Source organism: Mauremys reevesii, linkage group 4 (genome assembly GCF_016161935.1).
Source record: "Mauremys reevesii isolate NIE-2019 linkage group 4, ASM1616193v1, whole genome shotgun sequence".
Lineage (NCBI taxonomy): Eukaryota > Metazoa > Chordata > Testudines > Geoemydidae > Mauremys > Mauremys reevesii.
The window spans coordinates 45,024,868-45,051,353 of record NC_052626.1 but is presented as its reverse complement, the minus strand read 5'-3'; the positions used below and the strand labels follow the sequence as shown (position 1 = coordinate 45,051,353).

At 41.6% G+C, this 26,486-nt stretch overlaps 1 protein-coding gene across 1 annotated transcript; it reads left to right on the top strand.

Annotated features, from left to right (window-relative positions):
- Window positions 1-3,069: 3,069 nt before the first annotated feature.
- Window positions 3,070-26,486, top strand: PAX9 (paired box 9). The gene is made up of 4 exons (XM_039534199.1): window positions 3,070-3,073; window positions 3,822-4,448; window positions 7,550-7,689; window positions 24,898-26,486. The coding sequence occupies exons 1-4, from the start codon at window positions 3,070-3,072 to the stop codon at window positions 25,150-25,152; spliced, it is 1,026 nt and encodes a 341-aa protein (XP_039390133.1). The 3' UTR covers window positions 25,153-26,486.

Sequence of the window (26,486 nt, the reverse complement as noted above, 5' to 3'; positions counted from 1 at the left end):
CGGGGAAACTTCCCCAGCGAGCGGCGGTTGTATCTGCTGCCGGGGCCGGCCTGTTCGGAAGGAAGCTCCCTTCCTTCAATTATTTAATTATTTTGTAACTGAAATTAATCTTTTTGCCAGGCAGGGATCAACAGGCTGTTGTATATGATCCTGTTTTCCTATTCCTCTCGGTTCCCCCTGCCCTCTACCGACTCGCTGTGGCTGTGACCTTTGTTATTTCAGCCCACACTCAGCAGTTAAATGGAAACAAGTTGAGCACGTTCACTGCTGATAAACATTATCCTTAAACCACTGGAGACCCAAGCAGAGTAAACGAGCTTTTCCGACAGGACCACATCAGGAACACACATTGTGAAAGGAAAAGAAACCGAATATCCAAGGGATCAGAGGCGGGGTCAGAGGGGAGGGGGGTTAGGCAGGTTGGAAGACACTGAGAGAAAAAGGCACAATGCGGATAGAATAGTCCACACACAGGCATAGATTGGGAGAGAGACGGGCAGAGTTGGGGAGAACACTCTGATGACGTCAATGGGAGTTTTTGGGTGCTCAAGGAATGCAGGATTGGGCCCCAAATCGCAAAGCTAACTGCTAGGACAACTCAGTCTGACACTCTTCATTGTCTTTATAATTAGAATAAGAAAAGACACCACGAACTAATGGGTAATAATACAGAAAAAGATCATGTATGCGAGGAAACCTGAATATCATTTGTGCACTTCGACATACATTGTGGAAGGCCCTAGTTAGGTCATTGCTTACAGTCATTTAGCAACGATCTTGCATATTTAAAATACATTCAGTTGGTTAAAATTAAAACTGTATTTGAAGGAAAAGCCAGTCTAGTAATGGATTAGTCTATATATTAGATTTCGGAAGGGATTATGTAATTAATTCAGATCGGAAGTTTTCTGTACGTGCACTCCAGTGTATTGTTAAATTACATAATTAGCCTTGATTAATGCTGTATAAGTGTTCCACACATCATTGCCTTCTCTTTTAAAAAAATACACAGAGCACATTAACATACAGTGGCAAAAGGACTTATGATTCACACCAAAGCCTCTAGAAAGATTAATTTAACAGCATGCGATGGTAAATGTGTGAGAATTGTATTGTGAGGTATCGGTGAACTTTTACAAACTGAGGAAATCCCACAATTTACAACTAAGATATTTTTGAACGTCCAAATCACGTTGCTGGCACAGAAACGCCGTGCAAAATACGTATCGGAGATCAAATGTATCACTATTACGAAAAAGCCCACAAAATGACCATGATCGCCTTCCCTCCATCAATAAATAGTTTCAACATACAATTGATTCCGGTCTTGTTTCCGGTAGTATCCTACTCATTCCTGATTGTGCAGATTCACTAGGATTTAAAATAATACTGTAAAGGAAGACCTAATATCCATGGAAATTCAATTCTGTCTTCTAACAACCTGCCTCCTTAAAAAATCCTCGTCGTTTAATATTTCATTTGAAAATGATATTTGGAAACAGTTCCAACTCACTCCCTTCTGGGCCGATCAGATTTTTTTTTATTTTCCGAGTTTATATTTCATTCTAATTAATGGATTCTATTCTTTCTCGATTATATAGCATTTACATATCCTATTCCTGCAGATTTTACTTTTAAACATAAATTTGAAAGAAAAATATTATAAAATCCTGGCTGGAATTGGAGTGTATAATCTATGTGTGTAGTATGACATATGTGTGGTGTGTGTGTAAGTATGTACACAAACATATCTAGTGAATGATACAGGCAACGATGCCAAACAAAACACATGCGCGCGCGCACACACACACACACACACACATCGCATGAAACGCAAGCACTTCAGCGCCTACCAACTTTTTCTGACGATTTTCTTGCAATAATACCAGTATTTGTGTTTTTATTAAAGTCAAAATCAGGCATTTACATCTTACAATTAAACATAATGTAACACTTACAATAGGAATGAAAAATATAAATTGTATGGAGGTCACACACAACGATCCCCCCCCCTCATTTAAACACAGACAGTTGCATCCACGTTTCATCTGTACAACTCACTGATTCATTTGGCTTTCGTACACGCTTTTAGTTCATAACAAAAATAAACGTACCTTTAACAATCACAACTCTCTGGGACATATGCTAAATAATATATTCACTGGTTAAAACGTTTTTATTTTAAAATTACAGCAGGATCATGTAAAGACACACAAATCTCCATGATCTGCAAAATAAATGATAAAGAACTCTGCATTTTTCACGACGTCGCTGTTATTCCCCTGTGAAACTGCTGACTCCAGTTATTGGCTATAAACATCAACATACTTTTCTGTCTGGTCATTTATTGTGCAAATAGCAATAGCCAGAGGAAACTGGAATGAACTAAAAGGCAGGCGTATCTACAAACTTTGAACAGATTGCTTTCTCTAAAGCGACATGACCAAAATATTGGCACCGTTGACAATAGCCTAGTAAAGGTATTACCAACCCTGAAAGTATGTAAACTTAAACTAATAGATCTCATACACAGGTAGAGACAGGATCAGTTGATTTTTCTACAAAATAATGCCTTACTACAGCGCTATCATTAAACTATTCCGCATATTTCCTATATTAATTGCACTCTCAGTGCGACTTACCACTACGTAAGTATTTAATATTCGTCTCTATTGTATTAGGAATCCAGGTGCTGAGCATGCCTGCAAAAGAAAGCGGAAGAGCCTTCCTGGATTATGTTGTCTATCATCATCGAGCACCAATTGGGAGGCCCCTTTTCCTAGGGTCCGCCCTCCGGGAGGGGGGTGCCTCTGGTGACTGATAGACTGAAACGCCCGGCCCAGCCCAGCCCAGCCCACGTTGCTGTGAGATTGAAATGCAGAACTCAAGTCTCTTTCATCGGGAAACAGACTTCCTTTTAGCCTTTTTCCTTACGTTCTTGCTATCTCCTAGAGTGGAAATCAGAGCGACCCGTGGACTTTTCCAGCCGGGATTGCAGGAGGCCGGGAGACTGAATCTGTTGTTAAATTCCCTTTTGGAAGCTGTCTTATTGGTGTCCTGCTCAGCGCAATGGGTAAGTGGCTGGAAGCTGCAGGAGGGTTCAAGGGCTGTCAAAAGAGAGAGCACCAGTGTGAGATCATGTGCCGCCGCAATTTGCTTATTGACTTTGTTCGTGTTCCTACAAGTTGTAGGAACATGTTAAGGGTCAGCAGCACAGAATGGAGCAAGCTAATGACTGGTTGGTTTATTATTAATGTTATTATGAGAGTACTGGAGGATTGGAGCCTAACGGATGATTTGAGCCTGTGCTGCACATTGTTGCTGAAATCGATAGCGCAGCAGTTTAAAAATTAACACGTTTGCTTCGCAATGTGGGGCTAGTGGTGCTGCTAACAAAGAAGCATGAACAGGAGCAAACAACACTAGAATTGAGCTTTTTCTTTAATTACTACTTTCAGTTTCCCTCACCTCTCACGTTTTTGCAGAATTCAGTCCACTAATTTCGCTGGCTTTCCCCTCTCTTTTGGGGGGAAAAAAAGAGACTTGTATGCTTGTGTGATCTCACTTTTCACCTCTGGAATGTACATTCTGGACTATTTTTAATGGCACAAATCAACGAGCTTTGAAAATGTTGCCACGTTTTTGTTTTTTAAATTTCAGCCGCATTAGATTAAAACCCTTGTAAATGAAGTGACTATGGTGCGTTCCCTCTAACCGGTGACATCTGCGTTTTGATGATTAATATTTGGGTGGGTTTAAACGGCCCCCGTGAACCGTTTGCCGTGTCAAATGTGTTTGTGTGTGTGTGTGTTTGCTTGCAGAACCTGCCTTTGGGGAAGTGAACCAACTCGGAGGGGTGTTTGTGAATGGGAGACCCTTGCCTAACGCCATCCGGCTCCGGATTGTGGAATTGGCCCAACTGGGCATCAGACCCTGTGACATCAGCCGACAACTGCGGGTTTCCCATGGCTGTGTGAGCAAAATCCTGGCGCGCTACAATGAGACTGGCTCCATCCTACCAGGGGCGATCGGAGGCAGCAAGCCTCGGGTCACCACCCCCACGGTGGTGAAACATATCCGGACCTACAAACAAAGAGATCCGGGCATCTTTGCCTGGGAGATCCGAGACCGACTGCTGGCAGATGGCGTGTGTGACAAGTACAACGTGCCTTCCGTCAGCTCCATCAGCCGGATCCTCCGGAACAAAATTGGAAATCTCTCCCAGCAGGGTCACTACGAATCTTACAAACAGCATCAACCTGCTCCACAGCCTGCGCTGCCTTACAACCACATATACTCCTACCCCAGCCCCATCACTGCTGCGGGAGCCAAAGTGCCGACCCCGCCGGGAGTGCCCGCAATCCCCAGCACCATGGCTATGCCTAGGACCTGGCCCTCTTCCCATTCGGTCACGGATATCCTGGGGATCAGGTCCATAACAGACCAAGGTAAGAGAAGAGCCAAGAAAACACTTCTTGCTCACATAGGAACACTATGTTGATAGCAAAAGAGGGGTCCCTTAACGCCTAATTTCTGAGCAGTTTTCTTAGACTATTCCGACTTTTCTGTTTCAAAGCAGGAAATCGCCAGTTCTTTCAAAGTTTAGTGATAGTTTCATTTCTTTATCTCCATAGTTTGTAAACTACAGAACTATTTTCTCCAGCACGCACTAAAGATCAGGAACACAATAAATAACGTTAAGGGTTTATGTTTCAAGGCCTCGTCTTACTACATTTTCTATGGGCTTATGCTTTTTGGACGTATAACACAATGCAATGGCAAATGTTGACTCTAGCAATGAGCATTTAGCTGAAGAACAGACAGCGTGGGCTAAAAAATATGGCACATCCACAATAACTCTCTTTTTCTGTATCATATATCTCATCTGTGTCTTCCTTTTCAGCCATTAATGATATAATGATCTCGCATGCCTTCTGTGTATTAGGTATATTTGTTACCAAATCAGGCATTCGTAAGTGAAAGCATCTTGAAATTACAGAGAAATTCAGTTTCCCTAGTTTTCGCAATCAGGCCAAATTTGCTCAGACAGGAAGTTCAAATGTCACCTAATTGCTTTCATTCTTATGTTTGACTTTGTTTTCCTCCGAAGTGGTGGTCCAGAAAAACGAAACCACTGATACTCCACTTGTATTTGTCCCTTTCCAAGCGACCACTTTTCTTCTACGCCCCTTCTTTTGTTTTGGCTAGAAACGGTAGCTTCTCGCTAAACAAGTCTCTGCCATTTGCAGCAAAACACACTTCCAAGTTTAGTTTTTGTCAAGTATCAAACATTAAATATGATGAAAAGAGCATATTTTACAAATAACTCTGGGCTGTAGCTCTCTCTGAGGCCTCATCTTGGAACTGGAGTTTGGCTTTCTGTTTTCTCATTGCATGTTTTCAACTACACACGATAGCAGTATAACAAGCATCCAAATGCATTGGTGTTAGAAGGTTTTTACAAGCAAGGGCAGCCCCCCCCATGTTGGATTCAAAATATAACTCCCATAAACAAAAAAAACAAAACAAAAACCAAACCAAACGTATGTGCGTGTGGAGCTGGATTTAGAAAATATACATGCTAGAGTATGTTCATTCCACGGTGGGTGGAATGTCTGAAATGAACATTAAACAGGGAAAATTAAATTAGAAATTGAGAGGGTTTTAATGAATTCCTCCTTTATTGACTTCATATTGGCAACAGGGCCTCTTAAGGTCCCATTGAATGTTTAGATTTCTTTCCTCCTCTATCTCAGACTTGGGAGTTACAAGATTTACTACAATATACATTCTCCTCTCCCCCAAGCCAAGGTTTGGGCTGCTGAACAGCAGAAACTGCATACGAGGGTTGTTTGCGCTTGATTTGTAGGATAAATTGACCTTGCTGACATTTAAAGGAAGCCCCTATTCATGGGAAAGTGTGAGATCAGCAGAAAAGGGGGCTCGCAGAGAGAGCTCAGTTTCTTAAGACAACTTCAGGCTTATGCCAGGGACTGCATTTTCCCTTGCAAGGAGGTTAGAGAGGTAGCTTCTGAACAGAAACAGTTTAACACGAGCGCTCGATTCTGCTCCCAGTCAAGTCAATCAAAGGGGTTGCTTTTGATTTCAGCGGGAACAGGCTCGGGCTCCCAGCAAGCCCACTTCACAGCTCGGGGTCGAGGTGGTTTAGGAGAAACCATTCTCGCCTCAGTACTCCGGTTCATGCCGAACAATTTTCGTTGCCTGTAAATGTTACAGCCCCGCGAATCCCTAGCAGAATCATACGCGTTTAAAATCAATGATTTTAAAACGTTTTTTACTGGCGTGTGTGTGTTCATAATTCTGCAGTGCCACAGTTGCGAACAACACGGGTATCTTTTCCCTTTGAAAAAAAAAGTTACATTGTTCCGTTAAATCTATTTTGGAAATAATTATGTCAAGCACATAGTTATTCTTACGCAATATTCTCCTCTAAATTACCTGGTGTCAGGGAAAGGTGATGATGAATGATTCGAAACAACCCCGGGGCTTGTGCTAATCGTTATATACTATGTGAGTTTCTTTGTATTTCGATTAAATACGGAAAGGAACTTTGAAAGTTTCGTTCCTCTAACTTATGATTGATCTTTTCTCCTATTGTCTTCCATTCCCTTTTTCTCTCCTGTTCGTCAGTCTTCAACCCCTACCTCCAAAGAGAAACCCAACCGATTTTCTATAGACAGTGAGGTGGCAGGGTGGGGGTGTGCACACATAGAGGTGTGTACACGCGCGCGCCCCCACACACACCAATTTACAGGTACAGCGATTATATGTAAGTAAAAAGATATGTAACTTACCCCCATGATATATAATTTATACATCAAGTATTTTAAAAATAAAAATTGATAGGGATTTACTCAGTTTTCTAAACAGGCACCAGAAGTCACCTTCAAATTACCGAACGCGGTAACTCAGTTTCTGGCCATTTGGGGAAGATAAGTACAGTCTATTTAGTACAGAAATTGAAATGCTATTAAAATGCCTTTGAGGTTTAACGTCATAAAGCAGGAGACCAGCATACATGGATCTGAGTTTTCTCCACAGTTTTTTATTCTGGGAGAAGAAGGAAATCAAGCTGTTGTAAATATTATAAGTAGGTGTCCGGTGGTGTCATTCAGGCGTCATCGGTTATTTTTCTTGATTGCGTGGACAGCAATAGGGAGGATTTGTCACTCAGCTGAGCCAGTCCTGCTAGGCGCGGGAGCGGGGGTGCTGGAACAGTTTTTATAGTGGGGGTGCTGAGAGCCATTGTACCAAAGTGTAAACCCCTGTCTATGATGGACACCACTTCAAGTAAGGGGGTGTGCAGCCCCCCCCCCCAGTACCTATGAGGGGGAGTTCTGGCCTCAGTTTTACTAGGGTTTGGGTCCCAGGTAAAGTTTGAGAGATGTCTGGTGTGTGTGTGTGTGTGTGTGTTGGCGGTGAGGGGGAAGGCACAGCCTGTAATCACACATAGCAATGCCTGCCACAAGCACACTGCCTGGGAACATTTTCGGAATCTCTAACGAGCCATGCCGGTGTCTCCCAACAGTGAGTGACAGCTCGCCCTATCACAGCCCCAAAGTGGAAGAATGGAGCAGCCTGAGCAGAAATAGCTTCCCCCCTTCAGCCCAGCATGTTGTGAACGGACTCGAGAAGAGCTCCCTGGAGCAGGAGGCCAAGTACAGCCAGGTAAAGAGAGACCGCGCTTGCTAACCTCAGGCGGGAGGGCTGCACTGTGGGGGGAGCTTTCCTCCTTTCTGGCTGCAGGAAGGTTGCCCGGCTGGATTTCTAATGGCTGGCTGCGGACGGGCCCAAACTCTCCACTGGCTTCTGGGCTCAGCTTGGCTACAGTCTCAAGTCCCAGATCCCAGCCCCTGTGCTGCTCTCTCCTTATTCACTGCTGTGCTCTGTACCGGGCCGGTGCCCAGGCCTGGCTGGGTTTTGGGACGATCCCTCCTTTGTACCCTGCTGTGTTAGCCGCTGCTTTGTTTAAAGGTGCATAAAAAGTCCGGTGAAGACCAATTATAACGACCTGTACAGGAAGAAGGACCCCCTTCTCCTCCGCAAACAAACCGTAACCCAGCTGACTGGAGTCGCGCTGCTGCCCAAGCCGCCTCGTTACCACGTGCGGGATTCCCAGGCGGTGTCGCGCTGTATGTGGCACAGGCTCGGCTCTGTCGGGAGGAGCCGATCGCTGCCTTTGCCCAGGCGTTTGCACTCGTCCGATTTAATCTCAAATCCGAGGCCCGCTCAAATGGGGGCGGGGGGGAATAAACTGCACGGGCGATGCGGACTCTGCCTCCCGCACAGGGAGCCCCGGGGAAGGGCCCGTTCACGCAGCTGGCAGAGCTTCATGAGGCCCCTCCTCGGTGCCGGGCTGAAATACCCAGCTGGCCTAGGGCCCGATCCTGGTTCCAGCGAAGCCCCCGGGAAATCTGCCCCGGGCGCAGGATCGGGCCCGAGAGCGCGGAAATCCTGGGCGCCTTTCTGAGCTCCGGGGCGATGCTGGCCTGACACATCTCGGGGATGGTGTTAAGGCGGCCTCCAGCTGCTTCCCTCTCCTGCCCCCCCAGTCCTGGGCAGCGCGGGGACCGCCGCGGGCCCCCGGCAGCGCTTACGGGCCCTTTACCGAAAAGAACCAGACCCATCTTAACTCCCCTCCTCCTGCCTTTGGCACAAAGGTCCCCGCTCTCTTCTGCGCACCGCGCTCGCTTTGCCGCCCAGCGAACAGGCCGAGGTCGCGCCAAGCAGGGCCAGGGGGATCTCCAGCCCCGCTCCGAACCACGGGACTCGTTTTATCCGCTTCCGAGCCGCACGCTCCCTTTGCCCCCTCCACTGCAGCCCCCACAGCGCGGGAGCCTGCTTGTACCCGGGGCACTCCAGCGGGGACCTGGCCTTGCAAGGAATCAAAAAGAAACAGCCGTCCCAAAGCTTGCTGGGAACGTGGGAAAGCCACCCCCAGGCAGGGCCCAGGGAACCTGGGAATAGCCAGATCAGCTTGTGGGCATTTGTATAGCCACCAACGGCTTCACCCCCTGTTGGGATGTGTGAGCTGGTTTGGGGAGATGCTTAAGTCAGTTACCTGAACTTCCATACTGTCACTGAACAGATAGTAGCAGCGACAGAGGCCAGTTTCCTACTGTGCATCTAGAAATACACCTCACATTTGGATGTTCACTAAGTGAATTTACCTAGAGAACAGAGCTTGATTTCTGACCCCAGGTATTTTAAAGGTAGCTTGGTTAAAATTCAGGCTCACTGCTTTAAAAAGAATAATTCCCAATATGCATTTAAACACATTGAAAATTCACACCATATTCACCAGGTGATCGACTAGCTTGGAAACAGGATATATACTTTGCTTTTGTATATTGTTAAGCAATTTTACTCCTAAATAGTCTATTTAATGATTTTTCTTACTGAACAATATTAGAAACTGTCTAACTTTTACATTTGCTGATAAGGGATCCAATCATACCCCCAGGGATAAGATGTAACAGACTTAAATATGACTGACTTGTGTAGCACATTTTTAATAAAATTTTTTTACACACAGTAAAAATACATTTCAAAACCATAGCATATTTCCCATAACATGTTAATTCTGCTTTCTATGCAGAGTCTGAAATTCATTCAGGGGGTGGTTCTACTTTGTTTTGGGAAATTCATGTCCTGTATTCAAATTTTGTTATTGTTGGAGGGCAGCATTTTCAGAAGTGTTCAGTAAATTTGTATGGCTTAATTTTTGGATGTCACTTTTTGCCTGATTTTCAGAGCTGAAAGCCCTCTGCCCTGTTGAAAATCAAGCACAAGGTGTCTAGAGTTGGGCACCTGAAATACAGTGCTCACAAAATGAATGAACACTTCTGAAAACATAGCTGTATAGATGTAATGGAAAATGTGGTAGGCCCCAAATGTGAGCAACCTTTTTATTATGTTTGCTAACACTATGTACAGTAGTGCTGGAACTAAGGGTGCTGCTGCACTCCCTGGCTTGACATAGTAACAACAAACACCAAATAAACGGTTTCAATGGTTTCCATCATCAGCACCCTCAATATAAAAATGGTTCCAACACTCCTGACTATGTAAAACTAGCTTATTTTTCCCAATTACAAATAATGCTAGCAGCCCAACTAAGAGTTGCAATTAATGAAAAAAAACTTTAACGAATTAATTTAATTTCCAAGCTTCTAGTTTTATTAAAATAAATAGTGCATATGCAAACAAGTTAGCAAAAAATACCTTGCCATTGTCCTTTTAAGAACAGCCCTCTATATAATTGCTTAGGCCCCCGATCCTTCAAAGACTTATGCACATGGGTAACTTTATCATGTGAATAAATCCACATAAGTATTTGCAGGATTAGACCCTTGCCTTGTAAACTGCTGCATCTGATAGGTTTTCAGTCATCTTAACAGATGAGCTAAAGAACAGTGTAACATAAATTGAACCTTACAATTGTTTTCCACACGAGCATAGGAAATTGTATTTTACATATCATCCTTTCAATATATATGCATTTTATATTTATATAAATGTTCTTGTGGCAACACTAATATTATTTAAACATTACATACAACCTAGAAAGTTGACTACAAAAATTACTTTTAAAATGTAGGAAAAAATGGGGGCAAATGCTACACTATTAGTAAAATTGTGTTCACTTAACACATGTATATTGTCCACATGACAGAAAGCCCAAAAAATAGTTAGCAGTTGTGGAAAATGTCATTTTCAGAGCTGTGCATATTCAAAAATAAAATAAAAAGTACTGCTGAGTACTTTTAAAAACATCTTTTTTTTTCAGAATAGTATTTGTAGATTAAATCTGTCTCTGGGAAGCTCTAATTTATATTCTGGGCTACTTACAGTATAGTGTTCTTGCTTGTTTTCTATAATATTAATTAAAATGTATATAACTGTCTTAATTCATAAATTGACTACTTCTATTACCCAGAATATTCTCAAAAGGAAATAAATGCCCAAGAAGAATGTGAAATTTTTTGCAGTTTTGACAAGATTCATGGTTTGAATAGAACTTTTCCAACAAGGTACAAAATGGATTTCAGATTGAATGCTCAATGCACAGGCAATTTTCTTATCAGTTTGTTCACTTGGGTTGAAATTCACCCTACTTCAGTGCGTCTGTGGTAAACATTCTGAGGCAGTTAAATCAGACAGCAAGACTGTGAGGTGTCTCCACACCTGTTGCAAAGGGGGAACTGCCTGGTAGACTGGCATGGGAAGGAGGAGAGACCCTTGGGTCTGCACTTGTGTGGATCCAGGGTAAGAGTATCTAGAATCGATGGAGTAAGAAGTTTCAGCCAGTATTCATACTACACAGAGACTACAGTGAAATACGTGCGCTGCCCGTGGGCTACTGGGTGAATGCCATTCCAAGGGGTTCCCTGCACAAATCTTGTTTACTGAAGCTCTATCCAGAGGGGGATGAATGTGGAATTTCACCCATAGAACAGAAGTGATTGGTTTAAAATAGTAGATTCAACCCTGTGCTCCAGTTTTACGCCAACATAACTAAAGTCAGTAGCGCTTCACTGGCCTAAAACTAGAGTAAACCAGTGAGGAATCAGGCTCTGTGCCTCTAATGAGAGTTCTAATTGCAGAACAAGGGTGCGGAGAATGTGCCACACTGCACTTTGAACAAGGGTTTAGTGGGAGATGAGAATACAGCTATTACTGATTATCATTATTTATAATTTGTTATGCACCAACAATGTGCAAGACACAGGTGGTTCTGCTTTCCACCACTTGCACTGGGGGGAATGCTACACCCAGATGCCTCAGTCTGATTCGGCTACCCTTATTCAAGTGGAGTGCTTCTTCACACACAAGTAGCCCAACAGAAAGTCACTCCACATGAGAAAGGGTGGCAGAATTGAGCCCTAAATAAGGTTTTTTAAATACAGTTCTGCTATATTTACTTGTTCCAACTTTGTATAAGCAACACAGTCATTTTAATGGGCCCGATCATGCAGGCAACACTTTCACTGACTCCTGTATCAGTCTTTTGGGTGCACAGGCAGTGCCCCCTTTGCAATATGTAGGTGGTGCAGAGACTCCTTTGCATACTGCTCTTCACTGCACACTTGCTGCACATCAATGGGAATTTTGCCTGAGTAAGGACTAAAGAATCATGCCAAAAATCTCCAGATTTTTTGTCTTTGCAATGTGCTGTCCCATGCACTTGACACAAAATCTACCTTTCACATGTACAACATTTTAAGTTCCCCACATTAATAATTTTCTTGTGTCTTTGGAGCCCCAAACTTTGTCCTATATTTGAGCTTCGACAGCTTGAAAACTTTGGCTGGCACATTCTGATTTTGCATCAAAAGTTCCCTAGGAAATCACAGAGATGTCTTGTAATGTTCCTATTGATTTTTAATTAACGGATACCTCCACTCTTAAATTGTATGCAAGCAATTGCTTTATATTTTCCCAGAGCATCATTTTACACACTTCTGTAGCCAAAGCCACATGGCAGACAGCGCAGTCTGAGTAAAGAGGAACTTGATGCGGAAATTAGATTTTTCTGGGAACGTGACAGTTTTGGTTCACAAATGCTTCACATCTTCAGACTCAGCAACACAGCCACATATATGCCTGAAAACATACTTTATTAAGTGTTGAGAATACTTGTGAGAGTAATTACTGTCTGTGAACATTGATATGAAAAAATGAATATACCATGCATTTAAAGAAAAGTGATTTCAGAGTTAAGCCGCTCGTATACACAGTTGCTTTTAGGGAAACTAACTGAAATCCTTGTGGCGCTAAAATAAATAGAATTCCATTTGTACATTGCATTTGAAACAAAGATGTTTTATAAGTATGAACAGTTTGTAAACTGCAGTGTCCAAAGGACTAGGTCTTGAATAGACTAATTTTATGGAAGCACAAATTGAATAGTACTGAAGTTCGTATTTGCATTACTATAATTAATGCAAGGATTTGGGTTATGTGTACATTTAATTAGTGGAATGTTAGGCAAATATTATCACAATACTTTTCTCAGAATTTATTGTCGTGGATATTGCAGGAAGAAGACATGCACATTTGACTAGAATGTCTGCTACTTTCTTAACAGGCCAACATTAAGAACTAGTGTCTAAGGACAGGTATCCTGCAAGTTAATTCTTTTCTAAGATCTGATTCAAAACCCACTGGAGTTAGCGAAAAGACTCCCACTAACTTAAATGGGCTTTGGATCAGGCCCTGAATGAGGCCCCACTCTAGCAAATTAGAGACACTATTCATGGCTAGCGCTAATATGTAAGAAGCCCTGCTCTCATTCTGAGAGCTTCACTCACCCACAGCCAAACCTTTTAGCAGCTATTGAACATTCACTTTTGGAATTTTCAGGAGTTACTGTTCCTTCCTCCCAATTGCACCAAGATTGGGAGGTCATGAACTCCAACCTCTTATATCATAGGGGAGAGACTTTCATATCCAGGCCTCCATTTTAGGGCAATAGAGGGCAAATAACTGCAGGTGCAATTCTGCACCCATAATTATTTGCACCAACAGTTTAGGCCATGTAAATATTTAAGATCCTAATCTTTGGTTACAGTGGACAATGTATTGTGGGTGCAGTAGGCACAGCACCACTAATTATTTTCATCCACAATTATTTGCACCCACAGAAAATGGTGACCCTAGTAAGAGTGAGCTGAATATTTAGCCCTAAATGTTTTGGCCTATTATCTAACCCTCTTCCAAGGGTTACTTGCCACAAAATGCCACTGGCAAATTAGTTAGCTGGCATCCTCCACTCCTAATCAGACTCTGAACAGTTAGATTCATAAGTGAAGGTCCAGAGATAAACAAGTCCCTGCTAATATCCTAGAAATGCACTTTCTTCAGGCATCAAGTGTCCTGGGCACTCAGAACATGTTCCCATTGGCTTCCCTGCCAAGGTGCCAAGTAAAATTCCTAATTGCCCAGTTAGCTGAAGGGATTATGTTGCCTACTACACCTGAAAAGGTAGGAATTTAGACCAGAACAGTCTGGCCTGGGGACTGACCAGTCCTGCTGTACTCTGATTAATTGCTCTACACTGGTTCACATCATCAGGACATTGTCACCAAGGTGGATGATGAGGTCTAGGCATCCATGTCATTGCATTTTGTGGATGAGCGGCATGAGCTGATCCCACTACATACACCTGATTCCTTCCCAGGTGATCTGGATCGCACCCCATTCGAATCCTATTTGTGAGACCTGCCTCTTACTGGCCACCCGCTTCCACGCCCAAAACACAGTGCCCTGCCCAACAATCCACATGGCTTCAGGGCATTCCACCGGGATGAAACTAATAAAGAAAGTCAGAGAGGTGAGTGAATGGTTGGCACCCAGGTTGGCTCCTGTGTGCCAGCTACTTATTGCCTGGACATCACTGTCTGGGAACTCAGTCACAGTAGTCAAGATCATGGCACCTATTCTGAAGGAATGAGGAGCTTGAGTGTTGAGGGATCCTCATCAGGACCAGATTCTCAGAAACATGGGAATTTGTTAGAAACCCATCCCATAAGCCTTCCTGTGTTTGGAGTGCAGGAGAATAGAGACAGGAATCTATACCTGGTGCTTTACAGCTGCCATAGCAATTGGATAGCCAATGGGGATTGCCTGTATTCCCAGTCACAGGCAGTGGGCTCTGATGTCAACTTCATCAGTTTGCCAGCACCTGATAATTGCCCCTGCGAGCTTGGAGCCTTGATGGATAATGGGAATGCTGGCTTTGGGTGATGGGTCTCCACTGGGAGGGCAAATTACTAGCACTATTAGTAGCTCTCCCACAACTCCTATGAGCCTGCAAGTCTTGAGGTAGCTCCTACTCCCTTATTTTCTCCATCCTGCTGACCCCAGCATGGTCTGACTATATTGTTAAAATATACTATATTAGGTAGATATTTTCTATAGAACTTGTGAGAACAATACACGTTTATCTATCAATGTAGACAAGCAACACATTAATTCCTTACCATATATTATATAGATTTCATGGAGGTGCCAGTTGCAGTTCCATAGCTGAGGCTGGAGTTTTAAACTTAAAGCAAATAGAATTTATTTAGAAAATTTTATATAACTTTGCATCAAAGTGGGTCCATAGGTTTACTAGACCCATCTTAGGTATTGGTAGAGCACTCACCATAGTTTCAAAGGAGAATGACCTCCACTTATATTGTATCATGTTCTGTAAATCAGATTTTGAACTGAAAATGCACACTGGAGCAAATGTACAATGCTCATATGTCACCTGCCTTTTAAGAATGCCACTGTCATGTCTTATGTTAGCATATGATTCAGGACAGAGAATTAGAATTCAAAATGATCTTGACAAACTCGAGAAATGGTCTGAAATAAATAGGATGAAATTCAACAAGGACAAATGCAAGGAAAGGAATAATCAATTGCACAAATACAAATGACTGCCTAGGAAGGAGTACTGGAGAAAAGGATCTGAGGGTTATAGTGGATCACAAACTAAATATGAGTCAACAATGTAATACTGTTGCAAAAAACCAAATATCATTCTGGGATGTATTAACAGGAGTGTTGGAAGAAAGACATGAAAAGTAATTCTTTCATTCTACTCAGCACTGATAAGGCTTCAATTGGAGTATTGTGTCCAGTTCTGGGCACCACACTTCAGGAAACGTGGACAAATTGGAGAAAGTCCAGAGGAGAGCAACAGGTCCAAATTATTAAAGGTCTAAAAAAACATGACCTACAGTGAAAGGTTGAACAAAAATGGGGTTTGATTAGTCCAGAAAAGAGAAAAACGGAGGGGTGACATGATAACAGTCTTCCAGTATGGAAAAGGTTGTGTATCAAAGTTCCTCCTCTACCTTGGTGGGTCCTGTGCTTATTGGGAGATCTGTTCACCTCAGTGATCTTCCCCACAGTCTGGATCAACTCCTCCTGTGTCTGATCAGGAGTTGGGAGGTTTGGGAGAACCCGGGCCTGCCCTCTACTCCAGGTTCCAGCCCAGGGCCCTGTGGATTGCAGCTGTCTATAGTGCCTCTTGTAACAGCTGCATGACAGCTACAACTCCCTGGGCTACTTCCCCATGGCCTCCTCCAAACACCTTCTTTATCCTCACCACAGGACCTTCCTCCTGGTGTCTGATAACGCTTATACTCCTTAGTCCTCCAGCAGCACACCCTCTCACTCCCAGCTCCTTGTGCCTCTTACTCCCAGCTCCTCACACGCACTTCCTCTCCTCTGGCTCCTCCCTGCCTGACTGGAGTAGGCTCCTTTTTAAACCCAGGTGCCCTGATTAGCCTGCCTTGATTGGCTGCAGGTGATTTAATCAGCCTGTCTGCCTTAATTGGTTCTAGCAGTTTCCTGATTACTCTAGTGCAGCCCCTGCTCTGGTCACTCAGGGAACAGAAAACTACTCATCCAGTGACCAGTATATTTGCCCTCTACCAGACTCCTGTACCCCACTGGCCTGGGTCTGTCAGAGTTGTTATAAAGAGGAGGGTAATAAATTATTCTCCTTAACCACAGAGGACAGGACAAGAAGTAATGGGCTTAGATTGCAGCAAGGGAGATTTAGGTTAGACATTAGGAAAAAGCTTCCTAACTATAAGGGTAGTTAAGCAGTGGAACAAATTAGCTAGGGAGGTTGTGGAATCTCTGTCTCTGGAAGTTTTTCTGAACAGATTAAACACAGGTCTAAATATTACTTTGTCGTGCCTCAGTGCACAGGACTAGACTCAATGAGCAATTGAGGTCCCTTCCAGTCATACATTTCTATGATTGACCTTAGCTGTGGTGGACTATATGTGTGGAATCCACTCCACTATGAAATCCACATTTCCTCTCTAGAAAAAAACAAAACAAAACTCCCTGACAATATTCAATCCCCTTTCTTTTGCCTCCAAAAAATAAGTTTTGTTTTGTTTATATGACCATTATTGGGTCTCAGATGTGTTATTTCTCTTTTACTACACTGTTGTTGACATGGACTCCTTGGGTCTGTTTTTAAAATGTGTTTGGCTTTTAAAGGTGTTTTCACTTTTATTTCTGTTATAATTTTGTTTTCGTGATGTTGTGCAGTGCCTCTGGAACGTTTGGGAGGGGGCTGTTGGTGGTGGGCAAATCAAATTTATTATTACTGTTTCTGAGAACAGCTTTTTGCTCCCCTAAAGAGACCCAGATTTGGAATTTGATAACCAAACATAATTAAAATATGTCTTGATGAATATTACAACTGTAGTTACAAAATTCAATTAGTCTGATCCAACTTTGTGTGTTATTTGGTGCAACTGGAGCTGTCTATGAAAAAAGGGAAACAACTTTAAGTTAATACAAAAGTGCATTAACTATAGAGGGTAGAACCTGCTCATTATTAAGAGAGTGGACCACATTTTATATTGAAGTAGCGTGAATATCTTTTGGAGTTTCATTACAAAACACTGCATATTGAATTCTAGTTACCATGAACCTAAATTGACAGTAAAGTTCTGTGAAAAAAAATGACCTCACTTCAGAGAGATCCACTGTATGTGGACAGCTAGTTAATTAAATATTTGGACCCTGATCCTGCAAACATTTAAGCATGTGCATAATTTTATTCATCAGAATAATCCTGTTCAATTCAAATGTAGGATTGTTAATCCTGCTCCATGTCATTTATATATAAAGAGTAAACCAACTAAATCCCAGCTCCCGAAGAGCTCTCTTCAGTTTTCACAGCCAGATAATTTGGAAATCAGTGCAATTACATTTCCCCTGAGCAAGAAACCAAGTATAAAGCTACCACACTTACACTGTTAGATTTTTTAAATAATATAATTTCAAATGTATTGCAGTCTAATATATTTACTATGCTGAAATTGAGGTAATATATTTGAAGACAGTGTTCTACCTTCTACTAGATAATCCACATTCTATTCAGGTTGAAATTTTCTTTTGAACATAGAAGTTGTTTAATGAAAATTTCCTTCCCAGTTTTTAAAATAAATCTTATCCTGCTCCCAGTGAAATTAATGAGCATTTGTCTTTGACTTCAGTTGGAAACAGGAGCATGTCTAGTAAAGGTAACTATTTCCAGTATGCTGGATACAGTACATTATAAAATATGCATAGATCTTTGGATCAAGCATAGTAATGAAAACTCAGCAAATACGGGGTTGCAGAATTCACTCTAACTAGACTACTCATGTATATCTGGCTATACATAGCTATATCTGGAGACAACTTGTGGTCAAAATTATTTCTCAGAGACATTCTTTTATGAAGAGCTTTATCGTAAAAAGGCCAAGTACTGCAGTCCTTACCTAGAGCTCAGCTCTGTAAACTCTTACTCCTGCAAGTAATTCTGACTCACATGAGTATCCCCATTAACATCAATGGAACATTCATGAGCGTTTGTAGGATCATGTAATTTCTCCCACTGATGCCAAAGGCCTTAGTAATGACTGCAGAATTTAGCCCTAATTCTATTAACTACAATCACAACCAAAATATTATTTTATGTTATTTATTTTAAAAGGTTAGAAGAAATGTATGTGTATTAATTGCATCTGTAGGCAATCCACTTTCCTAAAAGAGATTTCCATTACATACCTGCTGATGATGTTTTACTTGAAAAATTTGTTTACCCGTCTCTTGGGGATCCCATATGTTTGCTTGATTTATAAATCATATTTACCATCCAATTAAAGGGAGTGATTTAGCATGTTTGCTTCCTTTATATTTACAGTTTGCTTTTGATTGCTTCTAGTCATATTCTTGTAACTTCTCTGACTAGTTATATGTACATCACAAAGTACGTTAAACATATTCGGGGCATTTAAGATGATTTACTCGTACTGTCAGAAGACTAGATATGCAGCCATGCTCTCTGCTGTAGTTTTCCTTTGCTATGGAAAAATTTACTCGTTCAGCAGCTACTTTGCAAATGTGTTTTCAGCACTTTGGATGCACATGTCCAGTTTGCAGAAATTGCTCCAGCTTTTCATTTTGAAAAATGAGCAGTGAGAAAATGTCTTATTTGTGCAGTTACGGCAGCGTGCCTATAATCAAGGCTGCTAGCAACACTCCATTCTAAAGGCTAACTGCTGCTCTTAACACTAGTGTGAAAACCTTGATAGTTTGTTTAGTTTGCTTTTGGGTGATGGCTCTGCACTGGATGATAATGTTAAGATGTGAAGCTTGCTGCTCCAAAGAGAGGCATTACATCCACACTGATATTATGGTTGAGAGATAGCAACTGTTTACCAGAGGTCCATTCCTATTGACCTGACACAGGCAAAACTCCAACTGATTCCAGTGGGGAAATTTGCTTTGAAGCAAGATTACTGGATCAAGCTCATTAGTGTTGATAAACTTGGTAGTTGAGGAAGGCACTGTTTGCCCATGAAAAATGTTGTTTCTCAAGGAAGTTACAATTTGTTTTTCATAGATGTTTAAAACACCTCTTCAGAATGAAAGCTCCAAAAACACCTTAGCCTAATGGAATATCACAGCAAGCACCAGAACAATGGGTTGATGAGACAGAATAATGGAGGCAACTCTGTCAAAATAATAACCACTTACACATTGTCCATCCAGAATATTATGATTTACAGTAACAGACATGAATGTACTGCCATAACTTTGCATGGTATTTTGCATAAATTTTAAATAGAGACAGTTCCTGCTCTAAAAAGCTTACAATTATAGAATTCAATGAGGAAGGTTTTGCAGGATCAGGCAATATAGCAGGCACCCATAAAACATACGTGTAACAGACAAACGGGGGTAAGGGGAGAAGGGATAAGGATTAAATCACGTCAAAGTGATAGGACTCATTCACTGATGGAACTCTGGATTTACACTGGGGTAACTCAGAGCAGAATTTGGCCCATATGGTTTCTACAGGCCACGACCGGAAAAAATGAAAACCATTAAATGAAGATGGTGGAGACTGTGAGGTAAATAGGAGAGATTGTCCGAGGAGTTTGTTCCTTGTCTCCTCAGAAAACACAAGCTAGAGGCCAACCCTGCCTTACCGAAGTTAATGGAGTTTTGTCATTGACTTCAGTAGGAATAGAGTTGATTCTTAAGGGTATGTCTACATTGCAATTAGACACCTGCAGCTGGCCCAGGCCAGCCAATTTAGGCTCACAGATCTTGGGCTACGTAAGGGGCTGTTTAATTGCAGTGTAGACGTTCAACTCAGGCTGGAGTCCAAGCTCTGGGACCGTCCCACGTTGTTAATTAAACAGACCCGTAGTCTGAATCCTGTGAGCCCAAGTCAGCTGACATGGACCAGCCGCGAGTTTTTAGTTGCAATGTAGACATACCCTAAGTGGCCAGATGGCCAATGTAAGCTACTTGTTCCAAAGATTATTGAGAGTCAAGTGTCAGTCATTGGCCCCAATGTAATCTCAAATATACACCGCTACCTTGATATAAGACCACCTGATATAACACCAATTTGGATATAACGCGGTAAAGCAGTGCTCTGGGGGGGCGGGGCTGTGCACTCCGGTGGATCAAAGCTAGTTCAATATAACACGGTTTCACCTATAATGCGGTAAGATTTTTGGGCTCCCAAGGACAGTGTTATATCGAGGTAGAGGTGTAGATATAAGCAAATAAAATGATTGGGCCAAATCCTCAGCTGGCAAAAATAAGTACAGCTCTATTGACTTCACTGGAGAAATTCTGAATTGCAACAGCTGAAGTGCTATGTGGCCAACTATTTTTAAATCATGGACCTGATTCTCCTTTTGTTTACACTGGTGTAAATCAGGTGTAACTCAGTGGAGAGGGACCTGTGTAAATTTGGTAGAAGCCAGAGCAGAATCAGGCCCTGAATCTTACAAGCACATTGAAAGAACTTGTTTTGCTAAATTTACAAACCCCCCACTAGAAAATTGTGGGTTCTATATTTTGAACATAACTCAGAACTGCTGAGGTTCTAGTTTCATTTCACTCTTGCAAAACATGAGTTCTGGGCAGATGCAACATTGGAAAGCTTTTCCCCGGGTCTTCCTAGCAACAGAGCAGTAATTACCTTCCAATGAGATTCTTTATTATTTGTATAGCACAGGTTTCCATTCAGTTAGAAATACATTTATTTGTTTTTAAAATTAAATTTCCCTTGAAAAACAATGGTTTAAATTAAGAGAAAAATATTTTTGAAACTTAAAAATGTTTCACGAAACTCAGTCCTTAAAGTTCTAAAGGTTTTACAAACTCATAAACACCATAGGGTTCTCCCACTCCTAATTATATATGTTTGGATTTTGGTGTTCATTTCCTCCTATTGAAATACATAGGTTGAATTATTCGTCCAATGCATACAGGGTCATGGAATGTAATCCCTTCCATTTATTTTGTAAGTGAATGTAGTGCTTGTAAGAAGTGCCAGATTGACAGATGGAGATTCAAGCTCTCTGTTAACCCATACGATCATCAGAATCATCATCAATGAAAGCTTCCTCTCACTGCCCCACCTATGTGCCTCAAACCTAATTTGGAGGGTAGACCCGTTTCCATGACAGTTTGGGCCTTGGTCTCTTTGCTGAAACTTCAAATTAGAGTGCCAATTAGTGCCTACTGTGATGATGGTTTTGTGAGATAAAGACTGGTTAGTTAGGAACTAAAATGAGGCCAATTCATTTAATCAAAGAGTCATCAGGTGATAACAGTTTTTCAGTCATTATCAACCCCTAGGAAAGATTTGAACTGGTGACCAATAGGTGAAAGGCTCCATACTGGACTACAAGTCACTAGAGCAATTACATTTTAAATCCCAAAGCAATGTATTTGGGTAATATTAAAATATATCAAATAATCAGTGGTGGGGTTTAAGAAAAGGGGTGGGGGCATGCAGGCCTAATTTGACATTTACAAAATCAGGGTATATTTTTATTATTTATCTTTTATAAAAATGAATGAATCTGTAGTCAAATTTTGTTAATGAACCACCCAGGTAAAATATGCAGTGTAATTCAATAAAAGACTGGAACTCTTCCAAAACTTAAAATCCGTGGCTGTTTGTTTTATTCACTGGCATGGTATCATGCTAGGGAAGGCCAATGTAAAGATATGTAAGAAGATGAAATAAGTGTGCCTTTGGGTCTAAGCATTTATCAAGAAAACATGCAGTAACCTATTCTTGAATAATGCCTGATAAACTTATTTTAATGACACGTGGCATATTTTATTTGGTTCCAATTCTACTTACAATGCCAGATTTGCCTCACACAATACACAGTATTCAGTTCTGGAGTGCCAGTCCAGACTAGATTCTTACTGACTTCAATTACAATTTTGCCTAGGTAAAGCCTGTAGGACTGGACCCAACAGACAGTGGTTCTTGAAGACCAAAAGTTACACTGCTACCAAGCATAATTATTTTTAATAGTGGGTGAGTGGTGTGAAAAGAATCATTGTCATTGTAAATCAAACAGTGCATTAATATGGCAATGATAAAATATCAGAGCACATGTTTGAATGACACCTTTGAATTCTAATCACCTCTTTTTTCCCCAAGTAAGATAATGCCTCATGCAGTAGAATTTTCAATGTATTTTAAGAGGCACAAAGAGAAGCAGCCAGTGTTTGAGACATTCTCTGAGAACATTCTATAGAATGATATTCTGTACAGCAGATGATAAACATTCTATTGTCTTCCTTCCTTCACAAAATTGGAGCCCAGTTGTTCTCCCAGATCTGCACTCTGTGGGGAATCTGCCTTGGCTTGTGCAGAAGAGGGGTGGAGAGGAGTAAAGTGGGGGATTGGTGGGAGACACCCATCACCCTCCAAAATCTGTGGGGAATCCTTGAAAAGGTAATACAGACTTTGGTGGTATAACTTCTGCACAGAGCCACTCATACTTTTAAAGGGGAGAGTTCCAGAGGAAGCCCCCTGGACAGCATTCCATAGCAGTGCAGCTTCACTTGGAGCTGTACTGACTGGGGACTGGTGAGGGGCTCACTGGGTTCCTGAGCCAGTGCAGAGGCATAGCCAGGATATCCATATTTTGTGGTTTCCTGGGAGTTGAGGGATGGATGACCTGGTTTTTCCATGTGGTGGGCAAGCCCCACACTCATAAGAAGAATTCAGAGGAAACTCCATGAGAGACAATTCCCAGAGCTCTTCTTCCCCCTGGATCCATGTCAGGCACAATTTCCTTCCCCCATTTTATAGTCACATTACGTATCTTTGTGTTTCAGAGCTTTATAATATGTATCTAAGGGCTCCCCTGGCTGTGTCACTCTGGCATGATAAGTGCTTTCTGTTACCTTTAGGAAAAGCCCAAGAACCTGGCACAGAAGAGATTTTTATAACACCAGAGCAGGCATGGGAGACCTCAGATACCAGAACATTAACTGGGGCTGAATTTCAGATCAAAATTTAGATTTGGAAAAAAAAATGGCAAATTCAGTTTCAGTTAAACATTTATAAATTTGAAAAAAAAATGTTATTTCCACAGCTGTATAATTTGTGTTAATATGCTTGTTAAATACACAAGGCTGGATTCCTCTCTCTCATGCTGGTTTTACTGCTGTAAAACTTTAATTTGACTTCAGTGGATTCACTCCTGAATTTGATTAGTATAAAAGACAGGAAAATCCGTCCTAATGGAGTTACACTGGTGCAAAGTATATATATGTGAGATCATAACCAGACCTTTATGATTTGGAAAGACCTAAAATGTGGATACAAATCTGAAATTTGGCCAGATGAAATCCAGAGAAGAGAAAAATAGGCAAAGTAGAAAATTTTAACATTATGTGAAGTTTTATCCAAAACAAAAGTTTGCCCCCTTTCTTACATCTCTGTTACACAGCTTGGTTCTAATTCTGCAAAGGAGCTTAACTTTAAGCCTGTGCTTAAATCTAAGTGCACTGAATTGAAGAACACCACATGCTTACGTGCTTTGGTGAATCAGGACTCTATATGCAGTGCCCTTGTATTTGAATAGAAAACTTCCTTCCTGAAAAAAATAACACTGACACATAAAATAGCACTACATGAATCAAAACCTGAGCAAGATAAATGACTTTGCTTTGCATGTACTCTGATAAGGAGGGATCTGCAGTGTGTGAATTAAAACACTGAGCATTTTTTCATTTAAAAAGGGTGGCATTCCCTTGTGAATTCCTCCTGTGACAGACTGAACGTCTCTCCCTTTTTATTTTAAATAGAAATTCTAACCATCTGCCATAAGTGCTGGAACTAAGGGAGCTGCCACACCCCTGGGCTTGAGTGATTTCCATCATACACATGGTTTACAGTTTGGTTCAATGGCTTTTGGCACTCCCACTATAAAAGTTGTTCCAGCACCCCTGCCATCAGCCTATATAAACACCTAGGAAAAAATGGTAAGGCTCTTCTTGCAAGTGCCCTGTAATTGTTCTGCTCACAAAAGTCCCATGGAAGTTTATGGGAGTTGTGAGTAAAGATCATTTGCAAGAGCAGATCCCAAAGATGTAGAAGCAGGCTTAAAAAGACACGAGTAATACTACTACTCACACAGATATCACTTTTCAGCTATACATCTAAACATACTTTACAAAGGCGGGTAAGTATAATTATCCCCATGTTCCAGACAGGAAAATTGAGGCACAAAGGGCAAAATCCTGGCCACACTAAATTCAATGGGAGTTTTGCTATTGACTTGAATGGGACCAAGAGTTCACCCAAAGCAAGCTGAAGTGAATTGTCTAAGGTCACACAGCAAGTCAGTGGTAGAATCAGGTAGGTATAGAACCAAAATCTCCTTATCTCTCAGTCCAGTACCCTGCCCCCTGGCTATATAGACATGTGTACAAATTCATGATTATTAGGAGTTCATTCTTTCTGAAGCAGAAAAAAATGTATCTTTATATTTTAGAAACTTTTTTCCCCTCTTTCCCTTTCAGGCACCAAATGGTCTTCCAACTGTCAGCGGTTTTGTCTCAGCACCAACTATGGCGCCTTACCCTACACCAGCCCAGGTGTCGCCTTATATGACATACAGTGCTGCCCCTTCTGGTTATGTGACAGGCCATGGTTGGCAGCATGCTGGAGGCACTCCGCTCTCCCCTCACAACTGTGATATTCCTGCGTCGCTGGCATTCAAGGGCATGCAGACAGCCCGAGAAGGTAGTCACTCTGTCACAGCCTCTGCTCTCTGATATGAAATTCATTCTAGAACAACTCAACTTTTTTCCTCCCCTTCCTGGCTCAGAGACTGATCTTTTGTGTTGGTGACATTTACAGATTTCTCCCCCTGACCTTCCTCCCACAAAATTTTTGGATTGAACTAGCCAAAACATAAGAAACTGATCCATGGGTTATTGCCCTTGCACTGTTTTAAGTAAAGAAGATCTTACATCCCTCAAAGGGCTCATGGGACTTTCATTGGTAAAACCACCCATATTTATTCTAAGTCAACAAGAACTCTGCAAATGTGCAATTGTCATTGAGATTGTGTAAAAATCAATAAAGAAAAATCAATAGGGAAAGATATGCTATGCCTCTAATCAACGAAAGTGGCCAAACAGAAGTTATTTGCTGATGATCTGTCTCTAGAGAACAAATCCTTTATTGACAAGGTTAAGTGATCCACTGTTATTGTTAAGATATTGCTTTTTGTTTGTTTGTTTATCAAGGCAATATGTGGCTCTCACATTCTTCCTGTATTTCATCCTGTTACAAAAACAGTAAGGTGTTTGTATTTTCTATCTATTTGTAAATATAAGCTTTGTCCAGCATTTGTGTTTCCATTCCACAGTACGTTTCTGCTTCTTTTTTGATGTTAAAAAAGTCATTTCTGTTTCTTGCTTGGTGATGGCAAGGGCCTCAGGTGGCTGAGACTGAGACAGTTCTTTTGGTATGTTTTGTGCAGACTGTGGATGCTTCAGCATCTTAAGAAAGACATTTTGTTTCTTCAGCAGAGGACTCAAAGGCCATCGACCAAATAACTCTAGTCCCAGGTCATACCCATCTCCCAGAGTCCTGACACAACCACACATGTGCCAAGTGTACAAAAGAGAAGCAGGTGGAAAATAGCTGAAAAAAACCAAGAACTGTAGAGGAAAGTGATTTAGAAGCTTGAGTTTAATGTGAAATTTAAGTTAACAAAACCACTGTGAAACAAAACTGTACTGTCATTGTTGGCTTCCCTGTGTTCAGCAATTTCAGCCCCAAGGTTGCGTTGTAACTTTTTGAACAGAAAAAGCTGTCTTAAAATTTCTGCTTTAATGAATGTAAAAATGGCTCCCGGTAAAGTTTACATTGTTGTACATAAACACGTCTCACTCGTAGGTATACTGGTGGTGGTCCGACAAATACAAATTTATTTAATGTTAAACTTCCTTTTGGCATTGCTGTATCTACTGGCAAGCATTCTGTCCCAATCATTTTGCTTTTAATTTTTCTACCTGACATTAACCCCCCCAAAAGCTAATATTTTGGTCTTTTCAAACTTACCTGTTTTCCAAGGGCAATAATAAAGTTCTGAATATTA